This window comes from Antechinus flavipes, chromosome 2 (genome assembly GCF_016432865.1).
Source record: "Antechinus flavipes isolate AdamAnt ecotype Samford, QLD, Australia chromosome 2, AdamAnt_v2, whole genome shotgun sequence".
Lineage (NCBI taxonomy): Eukaryota > Metazoa > Chordata > Mammalia > Dasyuromorphia > Dasyuridae > Antechinus > Antechinus flavipes.
In genome coordinates this window covers 554,022,345-554,044,912 of record NC_067399.1, presented here as the reverse complement: position 1 = coordinate 554,044,912, position 22,568 = coordinate 554,022,345, and the positions used below count along the sequence as shown (strand labels likewise).

The following is a 22,568-nucleotide window of genomic DNA, read 5'->3' as shown; positions in this document are numbered from 1 at the left end:
ATACTAAACATTGGGCACAAATGACAAAACAAAAGGCAAAAAATAATCTTTTCTCTGAAGAAGTCTGCAGTCTAATGTTAGAGACAACATTCAAACAACTGGTTGCACCCAAGGTATATATAAGATAAACTGGAGGTAATCTCAGAGAAAAGGAACTAAGATTAAGGAGCACTAGAAATGTTTCTTGCAGAAAGTAAGACTTTAGCTGAGACTTAAAAGAAATCAGGTAAACTAGGTGATGAACCTGAGAGAGATTCTTCTGTGAATAGAGAACAGCCAATAAAAATGCCCAGAGTTGAGAGATGTAGTGTCTTGTTTGAGAAACAGCAAAGAGATAATATCACTAGATCACAAAGTACATGGAAGAGATGTAAGGTATAAGAGATAAAAAGTGATCAAGTTATGAAGGTCTTTGAAAGCCCAAAATAGAATTTTATATTTTATTCTGGAGATGATAGGGAGCCAATGGAGCTTATTGAGGAGGAGAGTGATATAATCAGATTTGTGTTTTAAGAAGATGGATTTGACAAATGAGTGGAGTATGGATTAAAGTGGAAAGAAGCTTGAGGTAGATATACAACTAACAGATTATTGCAGTAATCCAGCAGTGAATGATGAGAGCCTGTATCAGGATGGTGGCACTGTCTAAGGAGAATAGGAGGGCATACATGAGAGATATAATGGTAAAAATATCAGGACTTGCTCACTGATTGGATATAAGGAGTTGTAAGAAAGTGCAGCCTCAAGGCTAATAACTAGGTTGCAAGTCTGGAGCACTTGAAAGATGGAGGTATCCTGGACAGTAAAAGAGAATTTAGGAAGAGAGGAAGCTTTGGGGGAAAGTTTTGAACATGATGAATTTAAGATCTTTGTGGGACATCTAATTGGAGAATGTTGAAAAGGCAGTTGGAGAGGTGAGAGAGATCAGAAGAGAAGTTAGGGCTATAAAAGTAGCTCTGAGAATCAACAGCATGGAGTTGATGATTGAAACCCTGGGAGCCTATGAAATTACCAAGTGCAATGTAGCATAAGGGAGAAGAAGGCCCTGGAGAGAGACTTGGAGGACCTCTACTCTGAGCAGGTCTGTCAAAGATAAAGATTCAACAAAAGAGACAGAGAAAACTGGGAGAGCAGTGACATGCAAATCAAGAAAGAAGAGAATATCAAGAAGAAAAGAATGATTGACAGTATCAGGGGCTGTATAGAGGTCAAGAAAGATAAAGATTGAGAAAAAGAAAAAGATTGAGATTTGGCTATTAGATCATTAGTGACTTAAGAGAGAGCAGTGCTTTAGTTGAATGATAAGGTCAGAAGCTAGACTAAGTAGTTAAGGAAGAGAGGAAAGGAAGGTTCTCTCTAGTCACTACTCTTCACCGCTTCTGGTATAGGTACAAGAGCACTAAATCTGTATTCAAGAATCTGTGTTTGAATATTGGTTCTGCTAGTTGTTACTTGGTCTTCCTGATTCTGAGGTTCAGAACTGGAATCATTAAGTATAGCCTTGGAGACAAATTCATTTAGATAGATGGAATGGTTGTTTTTAGTGTGTTGATATGTCTCCAACAGAAGGCCAGTTTTCCCGTGCCCCCAAACCCTTTCACTCTCTATTATTTAGTAGAGTTTTGTTCTGGATTGAAACTTGTTCCTTTTTTACAGATGTTAGAAATAAAATTCAGAAGTGGGGTTCGTAGTCTCCGAGGTGGGCCATTCCCGCAGAGGGCGCTGTTTGGCTATAGTGGTCCGGGTTCATCCGAAGCTGCTATTGGATGGAGACCCTGGCCAAGGAGACGGCTCTCTGCCAGCCCCTCACCGAACCCCACCCAACCTTCCGTTATGTCATATTGCTTTGCCAGTCTCTGTCCCAGAGTCGGTAGGATTCCGGAGCTGCAGGATCGTCACCTCCGCTGCAAGGGGAGAAGTGCAGGGAGGGGTCAAGGCTTGGACAGGAGGGGGACAGTTTTCAACCCGAAATTCTACCGCCCCCCCCAAAAAAAAACACGAAGCCACGATGCTACACTGGAGGCTGTTGGGGGGAGATGAGAAAGCTCAGCTTCAGGAACTCAACGCCCGCCTCTACGAGTATGTGTCCCGGGTGCGGCAGTTGGAGCAGGAAAACCAGCAGCTCCTGGACGAGCTGCATAACCGGAGAGGGGAGGAGGACTGGTGGGAAGCATGGCAGGGTCGCTACCAGGCGGAGGTGAGCAGCTTGAGGCGACAGCTGGAAGAGCTTAGCTGGGACAAGTCCCTGGCCGAGGGGGAACGGGACAGCCTGTGGCGCGAGCTGCAGGAGCTGCGCAGGCTGAGCGGGGAAGTCCGTGCAGTCCGGGGCCAGCTGGACGTCGAGCTGGGCGCGCAGCGGCAACAACTGAAGGAGGCCCTGGACGCTCGGGCCGCCCTGGAAGCGCTGCTGGGCCGCCTGCAGGATGAGCACCAGCGCCTGCTGGAGGGGCACGCGCGGGACGTGCGGGAGCTGCGGGCGCAGGTGTCCACCTTCTCGCTGCGATTCCGCGCGCGCCAGCCGACCCGGGAACCCCAGCTCAATCTGCAGGAGGTGCACGACAGCTATGCCCTCCTGATGTCCGAGTCCTGGCAAGAAACTTTCCAGTTGTACCAGGACAAGGTGCGCGAGCTGGAGGAGAACGTGAAGCTGGGGCAGGAGAATCGGAAGGAGGCGGAGGAGGAGAAGCGGCTTTGCCAGCTAGAAGTGGAGTCCCTGCACCGAGAAGCCCAAGAATTGGACCAGCTGCGCCAGAGGCTGGAGGAAGAGCTTCTGAGGTTGAAGGAAAAATACGACCTGGAGATGGAAGAGAACCAGGTGTGTAATAAAAACTCACAGTGATGCGTGCTTCAAGGCGTACAAACACATTGTAAGGAGGGCGTGTTACTCCTTTTTACAGATGAGTAAATAGAGGTGCAGAAAAGTTAAGTGATCCCACAATTAGGAAATGTCAATCAGAAATGGATTTCAGAGCTCTTGAAACCCCCCTCCTGTACTCTTTGCACTATATCACACTGCTTGAATTATGTTTTTTGGGAACGGTTTTGGGATAACATCTCTGCTTTTTGAGATTCTTCTCCACCTCCATCCCAGCATGGAAAACCAAGCCTTCCCCCACAATAGCCCAAGAGTCGGTGACTTTTCCGGCTGCCCTGGGGCGGGGTTAATGTACCAACGGTTCAGTGAAGTGAAAACTTTCCTTTACTCTGAGTACTTTGAGTATTGTGTCCAGGGAAAAGTATAGTTATCTCCTTACCTGTTATGTAAAGGGTATTCTTTTAGTGGCAAAACTGCCCATTCACTAGGGAAGAATCCCAGAGAAGACCAAATTAGGGGCAAATACTGGGAAGTTGATCTGCCCTTGCACGCATGTCTGTGTTTGGAGGTGGAGAAAGAAGGAACGTATGAGAAACTGCACTGGGCAATGACCCCAGGCATTTCCGAAATATCCAGCAAGTGGGGGTTGGGCTCTCCCTGCTGTGTCAGGGTCGGTTTTTAGAAGCCATGAGTCTTTTCAGATCTTTGTAAGAAAAAACATTTGGTTCTTCACTTTGGTTATATATAATGAATAATTCTCTTCTTTGTTCTTGGAAATGACAGGAATGGCAGGAATACGTGATAATTAGATAATTAGATATAATATTGGATAATGCTACAAAGTTAAATCAGATTTTACTTCGTCCCCTTAGTTTTAAAGAATCATGGTAAATAATGACTCAATGTGACATTTTACCTACTCTATCTCTATCTTACTCTATTATCCATTGGATTAATATAAAGTTAATATCTAGAAAAAACAAAAGCCATACTTTCTTAAAAGTAAATGACTCCTGGAGTTGTGTATTATGTAGTTTAGGCTGTGCATTTGATTCCATTAGACTTTATGGAAATAATCCTAATTGTGCAGTGGTTCTCTGAGGTGATAATTTAAAGATTATATAACTGCATACTTTACGAGATCAGTTTGCAGTGAACTGTGCTGTTTCGATTTTGTGGCCTTTTAAGGTAAGACAAAAATAAAATTTTGGATATTTTGGAGGAGGCAGGAGACCTAGGATCCTTTCTGGAAACATTCCTGAAACAGCTTGATACTAGCTTCATCATTTTGGGCAAAGCAGACAATTTCTTTGTCTTAGTATCTCTTTCTAGAATGGGGAGAACAATACTTTCCCCACTAATCTCAAAGAACTCTTAGGAATAAATAATAAACATGAAGTGCTTCAAATCTACATTTTTTCATAGTTATTATATTACTGAGATTAGCCTCCCTGAAAAACATTTTAGATTTTTTTTAAAACAGTTTTGTAAGCCAAGTAGTCCTTTGCTTAAATGACGGCAAACCTTATATAACATCTCCAGTCTGGTGTCAATCAAATTAACAGATATTTATTGAGCATCTTTCAAGTACCCAATGATGTGATGTGATCTTTGGGGCATACAAAAGTTTAATAAAGGATATCTCTTCAGTTTGTAATCTAGTTGAGTACCCTATCCCCCAACTTTCAATATAATGAGTTAGACAACCATTAAGAATCATATTATGATACTGTTCTCTATAACAAATCCCTTGTTGTCTAAGACCTTCTTAGTTAGTGAAAACACTTTTGTCATAAAGCTGATATGACAAAACCTTGATTAATAGGAATGCTGACCAGTTGGGTTTTCTACTTGTTATTGTTATCCAGAAAATCCTGTATGCATAAAATAGAAAATCTTTCCAAAATGTATTAATCCACTTAGTTGTGTTGAGTAAGTTGGTTGATTAAAGGTATTGAAGTATATCTGGAAAATCTTCCTGATCTGTTTTCTTGAATGGATCATGATACCTGCATTAGTGAATATGAACACAAATCTCATTTGTGTGCTGTTAGCATTTTTGCAATGCTTATCAACAGCAAAATGCTGAATCAATCAGTACTTTTAAAAGGGAGTTAATTCTTTTTGGATTACCACAACATGATCTCTACAGAATAGACCCAAGATTTTCCACCCTCCCTTTTTGTTTTCCTGGTCTGGCCTTTAAATTTCTGTGAAAAACAAGATGGGGGTGGTGTTTAGAGGATGAGAAAGCATGCAAAATCCCCACAGAGTGTCCTTTCTTTACTCTCATGAATTGGAATGATGTAATTTGACAAATTGAGAAATTTTTCAGTTAGGAAGGAATCTTGGAGATCTCTAAACCAAAGCCCTGATTTTAAAGATGAAGAAACTAATATTCCTATCTTCATTCATTTATGGCCTGCTTGACTTGTTAACTAATGATCCTACCCTCATTTGGGGATAACACTTCAATGGTGCAATAGAAAGAGAGAGATATATAGAATAAATTTTGAAGAAAGATGCTATTTGAATTCAGAAAAAGGACTGACAAATAGAAGTATGTATAAAATAATTATGTGTATGTATATTTATACACATCCCAACATTCTCTATTTATATTTAATGATAGCCATCTCTAGAGCAAAGAGGGGCAGAAGAAAAGGGGAAAAAAAGAAATATACATGATAATTTTGTGGTATATTTGAAAGGAATAGCAAATTATGCATAGTAGACCTGCAGTTTCATGTGCAATCATCTTTTTTATTATACTATGTTATGGAAATGCTTGTTTTAATCTACAAATTAAAAATACAATAAATTTTTAAAAAAGAAATAGGTATATAGAATAATAGGAATTGGACTTCAATCCCAGCTCTGCCCTTTCTTAGTTGTATGGGTAGGCAAATTATTTAATCCCTTTGGGTGGGCCTCAGTTTCCTCATTGGTAAAATAAAGTGATTTGATTAGATGAGAGATATAAGGCCACAGTTTATAAATTGTTTTTGTCTCTTTTAAAGTGATTAAAATTAGATTCTCAGTTAAACAGTATGGTATTATATGAATTAAGAGATACAAAAAACTACTTATCTGATTATCATTATTGAGATTTAATTTTGAATTTGTGATAGTAAATTGTCATTCTGTTTTGAGGATCAATTTAGCAAGCTTTTTTTATTATAGTGATACTATAGCATCATAGAAAAGGAAACCTAATTCTAATCTTTAACAAGTATCTGATTTAGTACAAATATAAGTGATTAAAAGAACAATTTTATGTCATTTATAATTAAAACAATTATATTTTTTAATTTTAAAAGGAAAGTATTGAATGCCAAATTATTTATTTCTGTTTATGAAATTTTACCCTTGTTATTCTTTTCTCTGAGTAGAAAATCAATTTAAGATTCTTTAAGAAGCACAAAATCATAAAATGCCTAAAATGAAACTATTGTACATTTGCATTAAAAACAACAATTTTGGAAAATTCAAGAGCTGTTATCAGTTTTCAGAAATGTTAACTTGTATAATTAAATCTTTAAAATTTAATTTTAACCACCTACTAAATATATTACCTAGTCTGGGACTTTACAGTGTGATAAGATTTGTAGTATAATTTTTTTTAGTTTTTATAACTGAGAAATAGCATGTTTTTGTATTTTAAGAAACCAAAAAATATTAATTTAGATTTAGAGATTAGTTAACATTTTTAACCTTTTACAAATATTTTTAAATGTTTTTAATACTTTCAAAAATGTATTTTTTAATCTCTAAATTCTCATTTGGACTCTATCCTTTGGATTTTGATCAGCTCATTAAATTCATTTCTTTAGTGTACTAAAAAAATATTAAATAAAAACATAATATTGACAGAAAATTGCTGCATACTCAATAATATCTGACATTTAATCCAATTGAAATATACTTTATTTTAGATTTTTATTTCAGCCTTATTAATGTACAAAACACATATTACACATATTAATTCAAATAAACACAAATTTGTGTGTGTGTAGATTGTCATATTCAAAATCAGGCTGGGATGCACCTTTAATAAACTCTACTAGCTTTGTCTCACATAGTGACTGATATTTGTCAGGATGAGTTTTTGATTCAATAAAATATTTTCCCCCAATGTAAAAGCCCTTCTTTTTGTTTAGAGAATAATTGACTTCCTGGAAGATGAAAAGCAGAATTTGACCATGACCCTCACAGATCGACTTAAAGACTACCAGGAACTATTACAAGTGAAAACAGGCCTAAATCTTGAAGTTGCAACTTACCGGTAAGGAAACATAGTGTTATTTTTTTTTTCTTCGAAGGTAGAAACATGAAATCCTCCTAAATGTTTTTCTACCTAAGAAAATATTATTGTTATTATCATTGCTACATTTTGAAAGGTACAAAACATCTCTGAATTTAAAAGGCTATAGCTACTGAGTCAAAATGAAACTATGCCAAGTAAATTATTCAATGGATTCACTATCATTCCTATTGGAAAATTGGTTTGTTTTGGTTTTTTTCTCCTTCATTAATAGATCCCAGATTTCTAATCTTTATCTGCTTAAATGGACTAGGTACTCTGCTTTGTTACAACTCTGAAGATTTGACTTAAACATATCTTTAGAGCATACATAAGGCAATTATTTTAGAATCCTAAATGGGTATCTTAAATTTAGAATATCAAAAAATGAATGGAAAATTGTGGAATCTTAGTTTTCTTTCCTTCTTGAGATGCAAATTATAAGGACACAGAACATGGTTAGAAGGAAGGATTCTTTCTTATTTTGTGTATATGATTAGGAGTCAGAGAGAGAAAAGGAAGAAGCAGGATATGTTGGCTAGCAATTTGTCTCCAGAGCCTAGAAAACCTGGATTCAAATAATGTCTGTGGAAATACTGTCTTTGTGAATCTGGGGAAGGGTTTAATCTCTCAATGTCCTAGACAACTCTCTAAAACTGCTCATTGCAGCAAGCATGCAAATGAGAATTAGTGGGAATTTCTTTACCTGGGAGTTCCCTAGTTTCATGAAATCACAGGTCTAATTCTCTCCCTTTCTCTGTCTTTCTCTCTCCTTCCTTCTCCTCCTATTCTCTCTCTCTCTCTCTCTCTCTCTCTCTCTCTCTTCTCTCTCTCTCTCTTTCTCTCTCTCTTCTCTCTCTCTCTCTCTCTCACACACACACACACACACACACACACACACACACACACACACACCCATTGTTTTTTGCTGAGGCAGTTGGGATTAAGTGATTTGCCCAGGGTCACACAGCTAAGAAGTGTTAAGTGTCTGAGATCAGATTTGAACTCACATCCTTCTGACTTAAAGGCTGGTGCTCTATCCACTGTACCATCTAGCAGCCCCATAATAATAGGTTTTTATTTTTCAACATACATGCAAAGATAGTTTCCAACATTTACCCTTGCAAAATCTTTTGTTCCATATTTTCCCTCCTCACCCCCACCCCCAGACAGCAAACAATCCAATATAGGTTAAACATGTGCAATTCCTCTAAACCTCTTTCTACATTTTTCATACTGCACAAGAAAAATCAGATCAAAAAGGGGGAAAAAGAGAAAGAAATAACAAGCAAACAATAATAAACAACAAACAACAAAAAAAGGTGAAAATACCACATTCAGTCCCCATAGTCCTCTTTCTGGGTGCAGGTGGTTCTCTGCATCACAAGTCTATTGGAATTGAGCTGAATCACCTCAATTTGAAAAAAGCCAAGTCCATCACAATTGATCATTGCATATAATCTTGTTGCTGAGTACAATGTTGTCTTGGTTTTACTCACTTCTCTTAGCATCAATTCATGTAAGTCTCTCCAGGTCTTTCTGAAATCAGCCTGCTCATCATTTCTTATAGAGCAGTAGTATTCCATAATATTCATATATTATAACTTATTCAGCCATTCTCCAATTGATGGGCATCCACTCAATTTCCATTTCCTTGCAACTACAGAAAGGGCTGCTACAGACATTTTTGCACATATGGGTCCTTTCCCCTTTTTTATAATCTCTTTGGGAAACAGACCCAGTAGTGCTAGATAAAAGGGTATGCACAGTTTGATAGCTCTTTGGGCATAGTTCCAAATTACTTTCCAGAATAATTGAATCAGTTCACAGCTCCACCAACAATGAATCAGTGTCCCAGTTTTCCCACATTCCCTTCAACATTTACTATGATATTTTCCTATAAATTTACCCAAAGTGAAAGGAGTGAAGTTCTAGTCTCTACCCACCCCTCTCTCCCCATTAGGAGTCAAAAGACTTGGCTTCTAAATGTAGAACAGCAACAGTAATGATGAATTTGAGAAATCAGGATGGGACTGCAGACATATGCACACCATATATGTTTCACACATGTTGCACTAATGTATAATGAACTTGTACAATATAGATATAATTCTTTTCTGGATGTTTGGAGGATCATAGGTAGAGCTAGTGTTGAGAGATTTTGATAGAGCTTTCAGGCCTCATAGAGGAAAATCAGAAAATCCTGGGTTCCTTTAACATTAGAAAATCAGTAGCCATAAGCTTCTGTTTGATTGATGTGACAGAGGTTACCCACTACTATAAAAAGGTATAGTTATACTCTAACCTCCTCTGGCTCATTTACCTGACCCAGATGAAACATAAAGATGTCAATATCTGGCACTCCTCAATGATAGTCCTAATTGTTCTTGTAAGCAACACAAACTTGAAAGGAGTCTTACAGAACAGATCTTACTTACATGGTAAAGGACATAGGAATCCCATACAGTCAGGAGAAATTTTTTTTTACCCCTTCTGTGGATGAAGAAGGGATATACTTAATTCTAAAGATGTATATAGTCTCTCTAACTTAGTATGGCCTTCAATATGGGGGAGAGGTTGCATTGTTCATTTGTTCACTTCTCAGAGCCAAAGTGTTTTTCTGATATTATATTTCTTTTGTGTCTTTGGAGCCAAAATGTTATTGGTCTACTTAATTTTTTAAATAGCTGAATCTGTTAAACACACTCTATAAACATAGGATTCTTCAAATGTTGCTTTCTATTGTCCTCAATTAAGTCTCTATTTCTCATTGCTTCCTTAATTAAGGTGAATCTGCCCTATTTATCTCTTTCCCCCCAGTGTTTTAGTAATATGTCCTACCATCGGTACCTTCCATGTAATCTTAGAGAGCTTTGAAGGGGAGTAAACCAGCTCCCTTTCAATTTTTGTTTCCACTAATCTTCTCCCAGGGCAGCTGTTCTGGGTCATGTAAATTATTCTCAGGACTGCTTTGAGTAAGTACTGGAAAAGGACAGGGTACAAACAGCCCTGCTGTTGAGAACTGATAAAGATTCATTCTCTCCCTCCCCCTTTCCTCCCCAGCTACATACATATGATAAAGCCAAAGGTACAGAGGCATGAAGTGACTAGTTCAGGGTCATATCACTATTTACTGATAGAGGCAGCAATGGAATCAAACCCTGTGGAGTACAAATCCTGTTCATTATTTCCTTCCACACTATTTTATTAATCTTTTATATTATTTTGATTATTGAAACCTGGTTGCTAATATATTTATAAAAGGCAAGGTTAATTTTAAAAATTTTATTTAGTTGAGTTGAAAGTTTTTAATGTTGGTCTCTTTCCCATTTCCTTCTTTGAGAAAGACTTCTAAGTTAAGCTTTAATCAATTCTTTCCTTTTAGTGAATGGAGATGCTAAGTTGTAATTTTGGTCATCTTTATGAGCCCTTATATAGATTAATCAGGATGGGGAATTGTTCCTTGAGGCATAGTAGCCACATATAAGCCATGGAGTTTTCAAAAAAGGAAATTGTTCAGAATGACCCAGAGTAGAGATGTTACCTATAACTTTATCACATCTACCACTTCATAGCTTTACTGTGATTGACTTCTAAAGAAAAATGCTACTAGTGCATAACTCTTTTATTAGAGATTGTAATGTCAGGTATCCTTTAGTGGATTTTTTCATTCTCTTTTCCCGCAACTTTGCCTGCAACTTCTATTCAGGAGATATGACAAGATGTATATGTACCATGTTACTCTCTACCTAGTATACTGAGACTGAATTCCCATTTACTGATATTCAGTTTACAACATTATAGAACAAAGTTTTATTAAATTAAAACTAAAATCCTTAGTGAAACTTAGTCCCAAAGTTATGTGTAAATGTTCTAAATCATTTACAATCCTAAAGCATGTGGTTCTGCCTTCCTTTAAATTGTCGCTTGGTTTATTCTTTGCTGCTGATTTAGAATGGAGGCTTTGGATATTTCTCTTTCTAATTTTCTGACCTTCCTTATAGTATTTCTAGGTCCTTAACATGGTTACTTGTCTGTCCTATTAGTTGATTAAGCCAGGAAAATGACAGTTTTGAGTATTCTCCCATCTTTTTAGGTCCTTTCCCTGTATAAAGCGAACACAAACCCTCCAAAGTCCTCTTCTTCTTCCCTACTTGTTTCTACTATCCCTTTTGGTTCTTCTATCCCTCTCTCTTTCTCTTCTCCAATCTCTCCTAATTAACAGACCCATCCATTGTCATGCACATTTTATGGCAAATCTACTTCATGATCTTTATACTCAAAGAGAGAATGGGGAAAATGTCCAGCACTCCCTACAAGGCTTTAAAATAACTTGTGCCTCTTTTGCATCAAGAAGCCCTGGTAGTGTAGAGATGAGATGAAAGTATGAGAGAAAACAAGAAGTGTAAAACTGTTTTTTTCTTTATTTTAAAGCATTGTATTTTTAAAAACTCCTTGGAGTTGAATAGTTAGAACAGAATTGCTCATTTTAAAGTAAGATAACGAATTAATTGGTAAAACTTCAAAATATCAGACTACATTTTCACTTTCATTATTTGATGAAGATTTGATATGTGACATAGTGTTCATTGGGCCAGGCAGGTTATTTTACCGGTGTATTTCACTACAAATGTTACTACATACTTCTATTGAGACTATTGAGACTACACAGGCAATATTTACAAGAGCTCTAGAGTCTGGAGGCCATCAGCTATGCTATTTTTGAAGTAATTTATCATTAGCCACTGTTGAGAAAACAACAAGCAGCTGACACAGGATGCAGTTTGTTTCTTTTAGTATTGATGATCTTTCATAACTCAATTATCGTTCTAACTGCTCTCTCATAAATAAATTAGGAAGCCATCAGCATTTTCAGGGAAATGAATGATTGATATAATTGGTTGTACATTCATTTTTTTCTATGTGGTTTTCAAAAGGGAGACCTAATTTCCATACCTAAGAGCCTGGTGCAAACATAAGCCTACTTATCTATATGCCATCACCCTCCTCAGGAGTAATGGTCCACACTAAGTGTTCCATAGTTACAGCTTAAGATAGAGAACACTGATATAGAACCAGGTAATACTTGTAGTCAAATGAACATAAATTAAATAGTAATGGGTTGCTATTATACATAAGTAAAGGACTAAAGGCATTTGAAATGATTTATGTGTTGATGATAAGTCCCTATTTTCACTTGTGATTACCTGATTTTAGCATATTTTCCCCCACCCCTTCATTTTATACTGCTTTCTGGAATTCAGAATGGTGAAGGAGAAAATAACATCAGCCTAGGAAGTGGATACTGTCCTGATCAGTCATTAAATTGCCCCAGGATCTTAGACAAATCACTCCTCTCTTTTTTTGAAGAATTTAGACCTCAGAATCTCAGAAGAATCTTCTAGCTCTAAATCTTATGATTCAGGATTACAAACAACATTCTTTCCTGGGAGTCTATGAAAACTCCATAAGAATAGATGGATATTTAGATTTGTGCAAAGTCCCATTTAGTGTAATTCTAAATGAGGTTTTTAGGGTTTTTTTTCCTCATTTTTCAAGATGGCACTTGTTCTTCAGAAATCTTGATTCACAGTCCCTCTAAAATGTGTTTAAAAATGTGACATTTCTGGGTTGTTGTTGTTTTTTCAGCTCTGCTTCACAAAGAACAGGGCTGATATAGGTAAGATTCTCATAGAAGCATCAGCTCGGTGAATTCTAACAGTCTTGCTATTCCCATAAGCCCAGCTTTTAAATATTCTTGACATTTATTGATAATGAGACTACAATCTTTTTTTCTTTCATGATTTTATTCTAATTTGCCCATTGTGGCAACTTTATCTAAAATTCTTACTTGAAAGTTTCTATCTTGCTAAAAATTTCTGTGACAATATCTATAAGAAAGTGTCTTTCACTAATATAGTACATTTCAGACCTTGTCATAAATCTAAATTCTGGATCTTGTAGCAAAACTTGGCAAAGAGGTGACCCCTTAGTCCACTACTGCCAGTTTTCTTATTATTTTTCTAGGGGGCAATTGGAGGAAAGAAGAGAGAAAAGATATAAAATCATTCAGTTGTGGATCTCCAGTCATTTTTAAGGTTAGGAGTAGCCAGATTTTTCTGCATGTCATTCCTGAGGGAGGTTTTATGTTGTTAATTAAAAGGATAATTATGTTCTAATTTCAAACTCGCATCTTTTAGCTACATTAAACAATTGAGAAAATGATTCAGAATCATATGATTCAGAATATGAGTGTATCTTTTTATTTGGGGCTTATACATAAAGACACATACAATACAATTTAATTTATCTAGGAGTCAGCCTTATAGCAAGTTCTAGTATAAAATAATGTAAAAGATATTGTACTTGAAATTGGAGGACTTAAGTTCAATTCCCATTTCTTCTCCTTATCACTTGGGTGATCTTAGACAAATCCATTATTCTCTTTTAGTTTCTTTATCTGTAAAATAAGATGGATTAGGCTAGATTATTTTCTTTTCTTTTTTCTTTACCTTGCTTGCTTATCTCCCTCTCCATTCCCCCTTCCCACCATTGTCCCCCACTTAATAATACTTTACTTTTTCCAACTACCTATAAAGATAATTTTCAACATTCACTTTTATAAGATTTTGAGTTCCACTTTTTCCCCTTTTCCCCTTTCCATCCCTCCCCAAAACAGCAAGCAATCTGATATAGGTTATACATGTACAAGCATATTAAACATACTTCCACATTTGTAATGTTGTGAAAGAAGAATCAGAACAAAAGGGAAAAACCATGAAAAGAAAAAAAAAACAAAAAAAAAGTAAAAATCATATGCTTTGATCTTCATTCAGACTCCAAAGTTCCCTCTCTAGATGGATAGCATTTTCCATCATGAGTCTTTTGGAATTTCCTTGGATCATTATTTTATTGAGAAGAATTAAGTCTATCAAAGCTGATCTTTAAACAGCATTGCTTTTACTATGTACAGTGTGCTCTTGATTCTAATGACTTCACTCAGCATCAGTTCATGTAAGTCTTTCCAAGTTTTTCTGAAATTAGCCTGCTCATCAATTTTTATTAGTCTAGATGATTTCTAAAGTCCATTCCAATTCTTCAATTCAGTGGTATTGGCCCTGTCTTTATGTATATCCTATCAAACATTTTAATTAGAAAAGAGTTTTAAAAATACTCCCTAATATATTTGGGAATATTAGTGTATTTTTTCTGAATTGTCCTGTTCTTCTGAGATGTATTTTTTAACTTTAATCTTCTCTCATTTCCTTTGGAGTTTATTAGTGAAGTATTTATTATTTGGTTTAATAGACCTTGACAAATTTCAATTATTATGGAGGCATTTAGCACTTTCCTGATAAGTAATCTAAATCTACTCTTCCTCAACTTCTGTTAAGATCTACATATAAACTGTATTTAATCCTTTTCCTTCTTCCCAAGATTGGGATTTATAAGCTACATTTCTTCCTTAACAACCATGTCTTAAACCCAAATCACTTTGGTTCTCATTGACTAACTAACAACAGGTTCCAACCCAAGGTTCAGTTGTTTGGAATGGTTCAGAGTAAGTGTAAATAGCAATTGTTTCTATTTTGGTCAGAAACTGTGAAATCTACCCCTCCCATGTTGATTTCTCTCTCTCTCTCTCTTTTTTTTTTTTTTGTCCAGGTAAGAGAGGCTATTCTTTGCCTTTTTTCTTACCTATCCCTAATCAATGAATGGGCACTGTCTCAGTGAAACTGAGATCTGAGAAAGATCTTAATTTAAGAATACCAAGGTCTTCTACTGCCTCCAGAACCATTTCCCATCATCCTGATGATCTATATCTTTCCACTGACCCAGTTGGCTCCAGAGGAGAGAGTGGGGGTGGTGACTTAGCATAGTCCTGCCTTGCTTCAAATGAATTCACTTGAGAGTCATGATGATCTTAATATCATGATTTTCTTTGAGAAGGAAGGACAAACGACAACCACAATCATTTGAATAAAGTGATAGTTTGGAGTTTTGTTTTTGTTTTAATTTTTGCCATCAAAACATTACTTGGTTGAATATATAGAATGACTCAGAAACATTTCCCCTTTTCTTCTTTGAATATAAGATATAAGAACATAAGAGTATAAAATATGTTTTTTAACCTTGTATAACATTTCATTACACTACTCAGCTGAATGGATTAGCAAGTGATACAAGATGGCAAATTGGGCAGACGATACTTAATGTTAAATAGAAGATTATAAAGTGGCTGGTTTTATACCAAAGAGAAGGAAATTTTAGAAATCATCTAGGCCAATTTTATTTTACAGATTAGGAAATTAAGATTTAAAGGAAGTTATATGATTTATTCAAGATTACCCAGCTAGTTAAGGCAGAAAAAAAGAATATCCAAGTAAACCTTTAGGATAAATCCAATGAAGATGTGGCTAAGAAATAAAGACTGCTAAGATTTATGTGGAAAAGTTGAAAAGCCAGAGGTATTAGCACCTACAGATGAAAACTCACTCATTTCCATTTAAGTGTACTTACATTTAAATTATCAGAGGGATTCTACTTAGGTTCAGTGAGTTTTAGAGAGATGCAGAAAAATTATGGTTTTAGAATTAGAAGAAACTTCAGACTCTAGTTCAACATTCTTATTTTTTAGGTGAGGAAACCGAGACTGAGAGAGACTGAATGATTTATCAAAGACTACACAACAATTAGCAGAGTCAAAACTAGAACTTTACCTTCTTACAGATCTCTTGATTCTCAAGCCAATACTTTATCACTATACCTAACCAACAATAATAGCCATTTTAAAATGAATACTATATCAAAGGAAGGAATGGAAGAAATGTAGGATGTGACATTAGGAGACTATGTACATTTTACAGATACATTTAGCCAAATAAAAAACATATTATTGGTCTATTAATAACTACTTTATGCAGTAAATTAAGTAAAAAAATCCCTAAACATTTAGTGCCAATTATGTATATGATACTGAAGTAAGTACTGAATGTATGCTATATTACAGTAGTATACTATGTATACTGTGTACATACAGATAAGTTTGAAATAGAGTCTCTGCATTAAAGGAATATATAGTATGATTGAAGAAACAAGAAAGTAGCAATTCAAAATTTAAATAGCAATTAAAAACAGTCATTGATATTTATGTAGCCTTTTACATTTTGAAAGTACTTTACATAAATTCTCTTATTTGATCCAAACATCAGCCTTATGAGAGAGATAATATAAATATTATTCTTTGCATTCTATATATGAATCAGCTAAAATTCAGCACAACTAAGGAATTTGCCCTGAATCTGTAGATAATAGATGACATATCAAAAAGTACATAATTAATTGCCAGATTAATGGTACAGATAGTTGCTGCAGGAATTATTTTTATGTAGTTTAGAAATTATTTTTTAGAGGCATTGGGATTTGACTTAGTTGTCTCTTAAAAAGAATTTAAACAGGTAGAAAGGAGGAGGAAGAGTTTTATGAGAAAAATGGGGAGTTGGAAGCATAAGGAACATTTGAGAAAACAGAGAATAAATTAGGATGACTTTAGAAGAGGTTTTAAGGAAATGGAAATAAGTCTGAAAAGGTAGGTTAAGGATAGAGAATAAAGACCTTTGAATTCCAGATTGAGTGCTTTGTTTATGCTATTATCAATAAGAAATTATTGATAGTTTTGCTTTTTGTTTTAGTGGGGGTAGGAGAGCTTTGAATCAAGGAGATGAGTTGATAAGAATGTAAAGGCCTAAGACTAAGAACAAATAAAGGAAAAGGATGCATTTATAAAATAAAAACTGAAGAAAAAACTACAAATTTTGTAATAATCTAGTAAAGATATAATGTTCACATTGCAAGTTCACGTCATATAGAAAAATAACTACTCTCTCTTGTAAAGTGAGACCACAATATAGTTAGTAGAGCACTTATCACAGTAAATGCCTTATATTTAGCAGACCGATAGTATCAAGCTGGGATTACTTAACTTAAGGATTCTTGTGAGCTATATATTGACTTAGAACATCACAGATTAATATTATCTATTTTCTATTATTTTTGCTAATTTTGTTAAATAGTTCCCAATTATTTGGGAATAGCATGGTAGTCAGATAGCATGTTTGACATCTCTATGGTAGACCAGTTCAGAAAACTTTATAACTGTGGATGATGCTTCAGTATTCCTAAGAAAGAAATACAGTAGCATCCTAGTTCAAAGATTAAATGGGCTCCTGGGTCACCTAGGAGCTTGACTAAGTTGAAAAGGTCACAATATGGTGCCATGGAAAGGCTTAGAGCCATAGATACTCAGTTTGGATACCAACTCTGCTTTTTACTACCTGGATCATCTCAGGCAATTCACTTTATGTCTCTGAGCCGTGATTTCTTTAATTGTAAAATGAAAAAATTTTGACTAAATGATCTCTAAGGTCTCTTTGAGTGCTAAATCTTTGATCCTAAATCAAAGAGACTGATGCAGTCTCAAAAGATTTGAAGATTGAACACAAAAAATCTTCAAGATTCACCTTGAAAGATATTCATATGCTATTACAAGCCTCTAAAAAGGATCATAAAATAAGGTTCTTAAAATTGTGTCTAATACAGGAAAATCTATATCATCTTTGGTTTGCAGATTAGGTTACAAACCATTTATTGATTATTTTTTTTAGTTTCCTGAAAACTTCTAAAGCTTTCTGCTTTCTGCTCCTGCTTTTAACCTATGGAAAACAGTTTTGATCAGAGGGGGGGATACTGATTTAATGTCTGGTTTAGTTTTTTTTTATTTTTTTAAATTTTCTAAATAAAAGATCTATAAGAGACAACTTGATATTTATTTTCATTTTTATCATCTCTCTTCAGTTACCCCATTGTCTTTCAATACTACCCCTAATATCTTAGAATTATAATTTAAACTTTTAATTTTTATCAACTTTTACTTTTCACCTGGGTAAAATCTTAAGAAAAATATTTTCCACTTTGGGTTTATTATGTTTAGATAAAGCCACAAAAGGCATTTTAAATTTAATATTTAAAAGAGATCTTTTTCAAAATATATTAAACCTGAGAGTAATGGTATCTGCTAGATATAAAATTTGCAAAGTGTTATATTTTTAAATATATGTAATTGAAAAATAGACAAATATAACTCTAATCTTCTAAAAATAGAGTTTCAGATGTAGATCCCTACATTCTTGTTCTGGCAATTTTACTGCATAAACAGCTTAACTAACCTTTGGTTTATTAGAACAATTACTTAGAAACACCATTCGTCAACTATCCCAGTTAATTAGTGTATTACTGGAATTCTCTTCGTCTCTGTCTCTCTCTTTTTCTCTCTCCCTCTTCCTCTCCTATCTCTCTCCTCTTCTCTTTCACTCCCCCGCTCCATATAACCATCTATGCACATGTATATCTGTATCTTCATATTTATACTTTTTCTGTGAAGAAAATAATTTGAAACTTTTCTCTTTCCTAATATTTGCTTTTTAAAGACTTTAATATATGGCATATTAGGTTTTGGAAGTTGTTTAATTCAAATTTCTAGAGAAAACAGATAAGAACATAGAATATCATTATCTTATGAGAAAAAAACATAAACAAGTACTTAGAACTAGCAATCAAAATAGAGTTTTTATTTATTCTTTACTTCAGATTATCTTTGATCTCTTCAATGTGGATATTCCCATTTTAAGTGCAGATCAAAGGCTATTCATGCTTTCTGTATAATTCTTATCTTGTGCAGTTCTACTCTGTGTTCTACACATTCTGCACAGAGGATGCATTCAAGTGATAGCTTTTTCTTAGTTTTTTTTTTTGTTTGTATTGGTTTTTGGTTTTTTGTGGCTACTAGTTCATCATTCTTGCTGTCCTTTACTTTAAATACAAAGCAAGCTCCCCACCTTTCCTGGTAAAAGAATTTTTTTATGATACATCTAATACCACTTCTCATTTATAGCTCATCATTAGAAACATGAACCAGCTTACTCGTACCTACACATCTCTCCATCACCTACTGGGTAAACTACAATTTGTATCCATTGGGTATTACAAAATTTGAAAACATAGAGCTCCTGGGAGAATGCTTTTTTTGATTTTCAGAAATATTGGTCTGTGAGCCAGTGAATGACTTGGGTAAAAAATAGGAAAAAATGATGCAGTATGTAATCTAGACTATTCTTCTCCCAATCAGTTCTTGGCCCAATTTATTCTCCATCTGCAATGCCTGTCCCAGCTATAAATACTGCTTTACTAACTCACTGAATGTGCTATCTTATTGTGAATTGAAATATGGTAAATAAGCATATTTCACCCAATTAGTTTTTTCCAATGGATTATTGGTCAAAATAATTTTGAACAAGGATTTTATTGATGAGGCTCTATAATATTCTAGATCTTAGTGAAATTATAGCCTGAAATCAATTTTTAAAAAATTCTAAATAAATCTAAAAAAAAAATAGGAGGTGCTCATTGTGATTAGGTAACCCTCCTTTCATTGGGACTTTGCTTAAAACATCTTCTGTTTTGTTCTTTGGTGGTTGTCTCTGCATTTTATTTCAGCTGTTAACAATAAGGAGAAATATATTTCTATTTTATATTTCACATGTTCATCATCAGAGATTAGTTGAAAAGAAATGCTTGTGGGGTTGCATTTATCAAGTAATCTTGTATAATCAGAAAAAAATAAACAATCGCTTCTAGTCCTGTGTTGCCCCCTGATATTTCTTCACTGACGATGGCAATGTTAAGAAATGAGGCTAAGGGTTCTGAGAAAAAAATACTTTTTTGAGCCCTTGCAATCCTTTTTTAAAAATTGTTTTTATTTTCATTTTAATTTTTTAAAATCTGTTTGAATTAGATTTTTAGAGCTTTAAAAAATCTTAGTGCTTGCTCAGTGACATAATTAAAATCCCATTCTGATGCCTTATTGTGTAAAAAGTGATTCTATACTCTTGAAGTTTATGCCAGTGAAGAATAAGCTCTGTTAGGTTGTAGAATTAAAGAACAATTCTTAGACAACTATGTATCTATCATCTAAGGACAAGCCTAGCTATATTTGGAAAGTCCAATTGCTATCTTTAACATAGAGGGATGAATTTTTTCAACCACAGCAAGTTTTGAAGATTCTTTATAAGTCCTAAAATTTGTGGTTAGTGTCCTTCAATGGACTGAAGCAGTTATACTGATGAAATCACACAGGATATTGAAATATTGAAGAAATTGGAGGTAAAGAACTGGGAGCAGAATGTGGTTAGATTGGAGAACAGAAGAGTTAGAACAAACATGATAGCTGTGTTCAAGTATTTGATGTTTGTCAGGCACAAGATATGGTTTTTATGGACTCAGAGAGCAAGACCATGAGTAATGAATGGATGGGAGTTTGAAAGAGACAAAATCAGGCTTGATATAAGCAAAAACTTCATAACAATTTTGGATCTAGTAAAAGAAAAAGGTAATACACTGCTTTGGAAGTATAGTATGTTTCTACTCCCTGGATATCTTCAAACAAGAACTGAATGACTGACCACTTACTTGTCAGCTAAGTTGTACAGCAGAATATTGTTCATTTCAGGTTGTGGAACAGGTTGTATAGTCTTGAACAGTTTAGCAATGATGGCTATCACTTATACAATGCTTTAAAGCATACAGAGTTCTTTATCTATATTTGCTGTGAAACTTCACAACAACCCAGTAAAGTGGGTACTATCGGTATTATTATTCTCAGGAAACTGAGAATCAGAGAAGGTGATTGATTTGTCTATAGTATCATGAGAAGAATTTGAATCCAGGTCTTCTTCATTACACATTTAGCTCTCCATCCTACATTTAGGCTAGTTGACTTTTTAGGGTCCTTCCAATTCTTAGATTTTCTTATTTTGATTCTCCCATTTATTCTAGGGTCTTGGGAATCAGGAAACAAGAATTTTCATCTCAGCTCTGCCATTTTTACTGGCTGATATTGGACAAGACACTTAATTGCTTTGGGATGCCTCAACAATGAAATGAGGAGATAAGAAGGATCTGATTTTTGAGAGTCTATTCCATTTATGTGACTCTCTGATACTATTACTATCAAATTTATATTTCTACAGTGCCTCATGCTTTTAGCTATAAAAATTCAATATAGATCACATGACTGGCAGATTACACTTTAGGAAATCTCTGTGACCATGAGATTCAAAGTTGGGAGAGGGAGTTATTTTCCTATTAATTTTCTATGGTAATATATATTCTGAAAGAGAGCAACAACTTATATAGGTGGCACAGTGGATAAAGCACTGAGCTTGAAGTCAGGAAGACTTGAATTCAGTTCCAATCTCAGATATTTACTAGTTATGTGAGTTTAGGCAAGTCAATGAACCTCTGTTTGCCTCAGTTTCTTCATATGTAAGATGAGGATAATAATAGCATCTATCTCCCAGGGTTACTGTTGGGAACAAATGAGATCATGATATTAATGTCAGTTATTATTTATTAGTGAGCTATGGATCTGTTAAACTATTAAAACTTGGAGCTTGGCTGGGGGCCTTATTGCTGATCAATTTCTGATTTATGTAAGAATTCATAGCCCTTATTAATAAGTCAAGAGAATTTATTTTCCTGTAAATTTTTATTTTCTTGCTAAAGAGGCCCTTGGTGTTTCATGAGATGACTATTGCTAATTGGAGATCATTTGAATTGGCATTGCTAACAATCCCCATTACCTAATTGTTGGCTATTGTGATGGCCAACAGAATGCTCAAAAATGATGATGTTTCAGTAGTTCTGATAAAGGCCTCATTTCTAAAATACATGGAGAATCGACTCAGATTTATAAGAATTAAAGCCATTCTCCAATTGATAAATGTTTAAAGGATATGAGCAGACAATTTTCAGATGAAGAAATTAAAATTATTTATAATCACATGAAAAAATGCTCTAAATCACTATTGATGGGAGAAATGCAAATTGACAGCTCTGAAGTACCACTATATATCTCTCAGATTGGCTAAGATGACAGGAAAAGATAATGATGAATGTTGGAGGGAATGTGGGAAAATTGGGATACTAATACATTATTAGTAAAATTGTGAACTGATTCAACCATTCTGGAGAGCAATTTGGAACTATTCCCAAAGGCTATCAAACTGTGCATATCCTTTGATCCATCAATGCCTCTACTGGACCTGTATCCCAAAGAGATCATTAAAAAAAGGGAAAAGGACCCATTTTTTTTTACGGGGACCAAATGGAATAAGGGGTAAAGAACTTTGCAAACCTTAAAATGCTATAAAGATGCTAAGTATTATTAGTGTAAAAACAATAGTAACCAAAATTTGTTAAGAGCCTATTATGTTCAAGTCATTGAGGAAACAGCCCTCAAGCAGGTCTCATCTAGAGAATAAGTATCATATGAAGTTACTATGTGACAAGGGCAACACAGTGTCATAGGAATTATGAGGAAGGCAAGGTCAAAGT

General features: G+C 35.0%; 1 protein-coding gene across 1 annotated transcript in view; it reads left to right on the top strand.

Annotated features, from left to right (window-relative positions):
- The first annotated feature begins 1,861 nt into the window (after positions 1–1,861).
- Positions 1,862–22,568, top strand: part of SYNM (synemin) — a 50,089-nt gene continuing 29,382 nt past the window's right edge. The window contains exons 1-2 of the mRNA XM_051981005.1: positions 1,862–2,815; positions 6,976–7,100. Coding sequence (XP_051836965.1) covers positions 2,009–2,815; positions 6,976–7,100 — 932 coding nt within the window. The 5' untranslated portion in view covers positions 1,862–2,008. The remainder of the gene's footprint in view (positions 2,816–6,975; positions 7,101–22,568) is intronic.